Source organism: Haliotis rubra, unplaced genomic scaffold (assembly GCF_003918875.1).
Source record: "Haliotis rubra isolate DU_JTF1 unplaced genomic scaffold, ASM391887v1 Scf753, whole genome shotgun sequence".
NCBI classification, from domain to species: Eukaryota; Metazoa; Mollusca; class Gastropoda; order Lepetellida; family Haliotidae; genus Haliotis; species Haliotis rubra.
Genome location: NW_025767472.1, coordinates 360,033 through 368,092, shown reverse-complemented (window position 1 = coordinate 368,092; position 8,060 = coordinate 360,033). Strand labels below are relative to the sequence as shown.

The window sequence follows — 8,060 nt, the reverse complement described above, 5'->3', positions numbered from 1 at the left end:
CTAACAGCTCAGGGCAAGCCCGTGAACAAAATACTGAAGTGCAAATATAATCACCATTCCCTATTCGTCTACGTGAGTATTTGAACCCGGGGCCTAACAGCTCAGGGCAAGCCCGTGAACAAAATACTGAAATGCAAATGAGATAAATCTCTATTTACTAATCGTCTACGTAAGTAATAGAAGAATGGCTAACAGCTCAGTGCAATTAAACTAAATAGTAACTTCCAGTGAATGCAAGTAACCCTGGTTCTATTACCCGGGACCAACAGCTCAGGACAAGCCCGTGATTAAAGTAGTGGAGTATGTGTACCATTTGTATGATACTCATGTTATGAAACTCTCTCTCTATGTGGTGGTACATCAACTACGCACACGTCACGCCGAAGACCCGGGTTCGAATCCCCACATGGGTACAATGTGTGAAGCCCATTTCTGGTGTCCCCCGCTGTGATGTTGCTGGAATATTGCTAAAAGCGGCGTAAAACCAAATTCAGTCAGTCAGTCAACTACGCACACAATTACGAATGTTAATGAATGTAATGGTCTGCGATACTTGGGTATGGTTGGGAATATAAGCATTCACTGGATGACCAGTACTTGAACCGGGACTAACAGCTCAGGGCCAGCCCGTGAACAAAATACTGACATCCAGGGAATGCATGTAACACTGACTCTATTCCCGATTCGTCTATGTGAGTACATAAAACACTGACTCTATTCCTGATAAGTATTTGAACCGGGACGAACAGCTCAGGGCCAGCCCGTGAACAAAATTCTGAAATGCAAATATAATCAAATGGGAATCACTTGTATGGAATAAACATGAATCTGAACAGTGTCATTGAGGCAACTGGGAATCAATTGTGTGGAATAAACATGAATCTGAACAGTGTCATTGAGGCAACTGGGAATCAATTGTGTGGAATAAACATGAATCTGAACAGTGTCATTGAGGCAACTGGGAATCAATTGTGTGGAATAAACATGAATCTGAACAGTGTCATTGAGGCAACTGGGAATCAATTGTATGGAATAAACATGAATCTGAACAGTGTCATTGAGGCAACTGGGAATCAATTGTGTGGAATAAACATGAATCTGAACAGTGTCATTAAGGCAACTGGGAATCAATTGTATGGAATAAACATGAATCTGTACCGTGTCATTGAGGCAATTGGGAATCAATTGTGTGGAATAAACATGAATCTGAACAGTGCCATTGAGGCAACTGGGAATCAATTGTATGGAATAAACATGAATCTGAACAGTGTCATTGAGGCAACTGGGAATCAATTGTGTGGAATAAACATGAATCTGAACAGTGTCATTGAGGCAACTGGGAATCAATTGTGTGGAATAAACATGAATCTGAACAGTGTCATTGAGGCAACTGGGAATCAGTTGTAACATGTGTTATATTTGGGATTACACTTTCTTAGTAAAGTACAAATTCTAGTACTTTTTGAGTTGAGCCCCATCCGGGATTCGAACTCACACCCTCAGAGTCAGGCACCCAATCGCCAGCACACAAAGTACCAGCCGCCTAAACTCCAGTCAGCAATCAGTTGTGTGGAATAAACATGAATCTGAACAGTGTCATTGAGGCAATCAGTTGGGAATCATGAATCTGAACAGTGTGTGTGGAATAAACATGAATCTGAACAGTGTCATTGAGGCAACTGGGAATTAGTAATCTGGAATAAACAAGAATCTGTACCGTATCATTAAGGCAACTGGGAATCAATTGTCTGGAATAAACATCAATCAGTACCGTGTCATCAAGGCAGTTAGGAATTATTAATCTCGAATAAACATGAATCTGTACAGTGTCATTAAGGGAGTTGGGAATTAGTAATCTGGAATAAACAAGAATCTGTACCGTATCATTAAGGCAGTTGGGAATCAATTGTCTGGAATAAACATCAATCAGTACCGTGTCATCAAGGCAGTTAGGAATTAGTAATCTCGAATAAACATGAATCTGTACAGTGTCATTAAGGGAGCTGGGAATTAGTAATCTGGAATAAACATGAATCTGTACCGTCTCATTGAAGCAGTTGGGAAATATTAATCTGGAATTAACATGAATCTGTACAGTGTCTATTATTGGTTTGTATTCCGCAGTAGATGGAACAGTGAAACAAATGCACGTGAGGTACGTGATGAGGGTTAACTTATACCAACCCTACTTGTTCTCGGTGTTTCATCTAATGTGCATACCCCCTTGTAAGACAAACCAATAATAGCGATTTGAAACTCTGATCGATTGTCAAACAACTTTTTCCTTAAATTGAATAAAATTCTGAGATTTGAATGTTCAATTGGCAAGGTAAAATTATGAGGATTCGCAATCTTAATTTCACTTTATTCGATTTACTTTTTTGTTTAGAGTGAAATTCATCGGTACGTTTTCACTGCAAACAGACTATAAATTAAAACAGGGAGAATAGAAGACGATGTAGATTATCCTTGATTAAAACGATGAAGTGTGACGCGTGTGGTTATTTTATAGACTTGTAACGCATTTCAGGCCAAGACAAATCTTAAGGAACAAATATTTTATACTCACAAAGGCCTTAAGCGAATTATTTGTATCAGATGTCGTGGGCTGAACGGACATATGAAAATGTCGGTTTCACCAGCTGGTCTGTCGTCTGGCTGCGCAGGGTCCGTGCACGAGCAGTCCGTGGAGCCGGGAGCCGTTGTGGCTCTACGTGAGATCGCGTTATAACGGGTAGCTTGTTTTATGCGGCTTGTTATACCGTGCCTTTCTGCGGTTGAGTGGGTCAGTGGGTGTTATCTTCAGGACAGGTACGCGTTATTCTCGATTTCATTAATGAAGAGTCGGCCTATTGGTAACGCTATTTCTTAAAAGTTGTAAACTCTTCGTTTTTGTTTGAAATATATTCAACTGAATGTTTTACAAACTTTCTTAACAGTACTTTAACGTCCGTTATATTCTGTTACAAATGATGCATTTTTTATTGAGATTCTCAGTATGGAAATCCATCTGCAACTTAGTGTCAATGATTTGCACGTGCAAGTCGCTCCATCCATGGAAAGCGGAGGACAATACACATGCATTGATGTTTTTTCCCTGTCGTTCACTGTTCAGATACGTGTTTGAAATCGCAGCTTAAAATGAGGCCGTTTTTTTTACACTTGCTGAAAGGTTATTATCGAGTTTGACCATTGTATCCCATTTGCGTAGATCGATGCTCATGTTGTTGGTCACTGGATTGTCTTGTCCAGATTTGTTTATTTACAGACTGCCGCCATATACCTGAGTGCGGCGTTAAACAACAAACAAAGCAGATGCATGTCCTGAAAGACGCTGAACCGGATCGGCCGGTTAGGTTCGCTGATACGTAGATAGATAATTCAGGTGAGGTGAGGTGAGGTGAGGTGAGGTGAGGTGAAATTGGGTTTAACGTCGTGCTTGAGAATATTTCGCTAATATGACGACGTGCATGCGTGTGTATGTGTAGATGCGGCTGCGTGTACTAGCCCAGACTGAAGCTGGTTTTATAGTGCTAGCCCACTGAGATACCATGCCGCAGTGAAGCATGAATACCCCACTCAGACACATTATACTGACTCCGAGCCGACCAGTCCTTGTTGTACCCATTAATGCCAAACGCCAGGCAGGGACCAACAAGTACCATAGTTTAACGTCTTTTGGTATGACGCAGTCGGGGTTCGAACCCGCGACCTTCCGCTCTCCGGGCGGACGCTCTAACCACTACACCACGGAGGCGGTCGATAGATAATTCAGGGTTCGAATTCAACCTCAGCAACCGATGCTTGCTTGGCGACTAACGGGATCGGATGGTAAGGATCGCTGATTTGGTTGACACATGACCAAACGCATTCTGTGCGTATGGTCAGTGCGTATGGTATCAATCACTTGATTGTCCAACCCATACTCCATTACTTAAATACAGAAACATTTCACTTAAAACATTTTCTGTCTCACACAAGCCTCCCATTTAAAGTCGTTTTCAAACGATGAAAGCAATGACGCCAACCCAAAACGTGAAGGTTAAAAAGCTTTAGAGCGAATGAGTACATACAAAAATGAAACATACATCTTTATGGATGACAACTTCTTATTTATTGCATAGAGCAACGTTTCGATGTAGATTCTTACATCGTTATCAAGCTAAAAGTGAATACAACCAGATGTAGAGGGGTATATATACACAGTATGTTTTGACAACAGCAGATTAACATTAACAACAACATGTAATTGAATAACAACTGGCACATAATTATGAGAGGCCAGTAGGAGACTAAGAATAACAAATGAGACTGGGAACGAAGCCAATAAACAAGGGGTATAAGTTGTAATAACAAGCTGATTGGATGCTTATATAGTCTATAGTTTGATTAGTTCTTCATAGGCCGATGGTGGTGGTGGTGGTGGAATTGGGTTTAACGTCGTGCTTGAGAATATTTCGCTCATATGACGACGTGCATGCGTGTGTATGTGTAGGTGCGGCTGCTTGTACTAGCCAAGACTTAAGCTGGTTTTATAGTGCTAGCCCACTGTGATACCATGCCGCAGTGAAGCATGAATACCCCACTCAGACACATTATACTGACTCCGAGCCGACCAGTCCTTGATATACCCATTAATGCCGAGCGCCAGGCAGGGACCAACAAGTACCATAGTTTAACGTCTTTTGGTATGACGCGGTCGGGGATCGAACCCGCCACCTTCCGCTCTCCGGGCGGACGCTCTAACCACTACACAACGGAGGCGGTCCATAGGCCGATGGTATGTAGTATCCTTGGTCTCTATTGATCAAAGGTTTGTGGCGGCGGATTTCGATGGCTTCCAAGAGTTTTCTTTTTGTGAACTCCTGATCCTTGGTTGATAGGATTTCAAATTTGTTAAACTTGATTTAATGGGTAGAGAATTTATGTTGGTGATCGGACTGGGCTGATTTACTGTCTGCTTTTGGCTGTTGAGGTTTTATGTTCTTTAATGCGGATATCAACGGGACGGGGGGTTTCACCAATTTAGGAGTCACCACATTCACAATTAATCTTGTAGATCACTCCTTTGGGGGGCTGCTTTTTGGAGGGTAGGTTGCGGCCATTGGCTTGGAGGATGGTCCCGAGGGTAGCACAGCCAGTGGAGATGGTGTCGATGCTGCTTGGTGATTTAGTAGTCTGCTGATTTGATGGGAGGTCTTGCCGATGTAGGGTAGGGTGATTCTGATGGGGGTGGATTCAGGCTTGGTCAGTTTGGGTTTGTCATGGAGGGTGGTGGAGATGGCCCTCATGACTAAGTTGGTGGGATACTTGTTGAGGCTCGTGGAGACATGTTGCAGGTGGTTCAGCTCATGTTCTAGGTCATGGTTGCTGGAGCAAATGTTCTTGGCACGCTTGGTCAGGGTTGAGATGACACCAGACTTTGTTTTTGGGGGGTGGTTTGAGTTGAAATGAATATACTGGTCGGAGTGGGTGGGTTTTCTGTAGACCTTGGTTTGGATCTTCTTGCAGGGGTCTCTGGATACATGGACATCTAGGAAGGGGAGTGCACTGTCTCTCTCTGTCTCCATCGTAAACTTAATTCGAGGATGTTGGGTGTTGAGGTGCTGTAGTAGTGAGGTGGGATCCTGGTCTTTCCTGAGGATGACAAAGGTGTCATCCACCTTCCTATACCAGCAGACAGGTTGGGTGGGGGAGGAGGCCAGGGCTTGCTCTTCAAAATGGGTCATGTAGATTTCTGTGATAATAGGGGACAGAGGGGATCCCATGTGGTGGCCGTGGATCTGTTCGAAAATGCTGTCTCTCCAGGTGAAGTAGGTAGACGTTATACAAGATTTAGTGAGGCTGATGATGGAATTTATGGAGAGGTTGGTGTCAAGGGGTTGGTCCAGACTGGAGATGCGCTGACGGAGGATTTGCAGGGCTCCTTCGGTGGGGACATTTGTGAATAGGTCAAAAACATCCTAGCTACTGATCTGGTCAGGGTCAGTTATGCTGGTTATCTTTTGACAGAAGTCTGTGGAGTCTGATATGTAGGATTTAGCAGTTGTACCAAGAGGGGAGAGTATTTTGGCGAGGTGCTGGGCGGTGTTGTAGAAAACTGTGTCCCTTGAACATACAAGTAGTCTGGCCTTGATAATGTCTTTATGGATCTTGATGGTGGCACGGGCGTAGGGGGGGCTGTGGATGGGAGACAGACAGTTTGTGGTGCTGTTGGGTGGTGATCTCAAAGGTGTCTTTCAGGTGTTTCAGTGTGGACTTGTGTTCACGTTGGAGTGTGCTGGTGGGTTTTCTGTAAGTGGTGGGGTCTGTAAGCATCTTGTTGACCAGGGAGTGGAATTCCGACTTGTCAAGGATGACCGTGGCTCGTCCTTTGTTGGCTGGGACCATGGTTATATCTGTGTCTTCTTTGAGTTCTTTCACGGCTTGTTTCTCAGCTTGGGTGAGGTTAGGTGTCTGTCTGGGGGCTTTTTGAAGAATGTGACTTATGTGATGGCGTAAGTAATCAATCTTGCCTCCTGGGGCAAGTTGCTGGGGGCCTTTCTCTATATTACTGACGAAGTCGTCGTAATGACGCCGTGGTTCGGTGGATATAAAAGTGAGGCCTTTGGCTAGGACATTGATTTGGTTTTTGGTGATAGTCTTGCTGCTGATGTTGATGACTCTTTTCTTGATGAACTGTTCCTGGGTCACACTGGGGTCAGATGTCTTCGGGTTCAATTGTTTCTTCTCCTGGAGTTTATGCAGCTTGTTGAGTTGGCTGGTTTTGGTTTTGGTGTCCAATTTGCTGTTGGCTTGGTTCTGGGCTCTGCGTAGGGTTCTGAAGAGGTCAGGCGACATTGTCGAGTTTAGTTTTTGAAGGTGTTGTTCTATTTGGCCGAAGGTGATGCTTTTCGTTTTACGATGATGCCTGATCCTTTCAATAGCAAGCTTTTTGGATGCAGCCTGGAGGATGGCTTGAGCAGCTGCTGAGTTAACTGGAGAGGTGATTCTCAGACCATTCGGGATGATCTGGAGGTCTCTGCATCGCATGAGGAACGTGAGGCGGTTGCTGGACTGGATGTACTTCTTCTTAAGTCGACTGAGGTTGTTGATAGTGTTGAATGCTACGTCTCCATGTAGACGCCTTACTAATTGTTTGATGGGCATTCTACAAGTTAGAGTACATACAGTTGTATTTATTTATTTGTTTGTTGCCTAAAGCCACACTCAGTAATATTCCTGATGTATGACAGCGGCCTGTCAATTTTCGAGTCAGGAGCACACAATCCAGTGATAGATATTGTCAGCAACGATGCAAGCTATCGTCACCGACCGTGGCAACAAGATTCGTTACGTCCCTACTTACGACAACATAGACTGCTTTGGGGAGTTTAGTTTTACGCCGCTTTTAGCAATATTCCAGCAATATCAAGGCGGTGGACACCAGAAATGGGCTTCACACATTGTACCCATGTGGGGAATCGAACCCGGGTCTTCGGCGTGAAGGGCGAACGCTTTAACACTGGGGATCCAATCACCGATCTTCCCCTCTACGGGCTGCCCGTTCTATCCACTATCCCAAGCAGCCATTTGCACCAAACGGTTCCAGATCATGACAAAATCCGTGTTACATGTTATACGGTTTATTATACAAAGATACATTTCTCTACCGAGCCAATACCATGGCAGTTCCATCCTAGTATTTACCAAGAACCTTTGTTCCAGCTATGGTGAACTGTCCACTTAAAACATTAGAACTCATGGCCTTCTTCTGATTCGGTTGTTGGCCTCCAACGTAGATGTTCATCTTACCTGCAAACAAACACCAACATAAACTGAGGTACAAAAGAAAGTACACACCTGTTTTTGGATTATTTTAAACGTTTGTCGATTGTGATTTATCAGTCTCCGAATAAACATATTTTTACACTATTTGAGAGGCATTCTAGTGAGTGAGTGAGTGAGTTTGGTTTTACGCCGCTTTTAGCAATATTCCAGCAATACCACGGCGGGGAACACCAGAAATGGGCTTAACACATTGTACCCATGTGGGGAATCGAACCCGGGTGTTCGGCATG

At 43.9% G+C, this 8,060-nt stretch overlaps 2 protein-coding genes across 2 annotated transcripts; both read right to left on the bottom strand.

The window, feature by feature from the left end:
* Positions 1 to 5,060: 5,060 nt before the first annotated feature.
* On the bottom strand, positions 5,061 to 5,768 carry LOC124260192. The gene has a single exon (XM_046694452.1). The coding sequence runs from the start codon at positions 5,766 to 5,768 to the stop codon at positions 5,061 to 5,063; it is 708 nt and encodes a 235-aa protein (XP_046550408.1).
* Positions 5,769 to 6,144: 376 nt separating this feature from the next.
* On the bottom strand, positions 6,145 to 7,149 carry LOC124260191. Its single transcript, XM_046694451.1, has one exon. It carries the CDS (start codon positions 7,147 to 7,149, stop codon positions 6,145 to 6,147), a length of 1,005 nt encoding a protein of 334 aa, XP_046550407.1.
* Between the last annotated feature and the right edge of the window lie 911 nt (positions 7,150 to 8,060).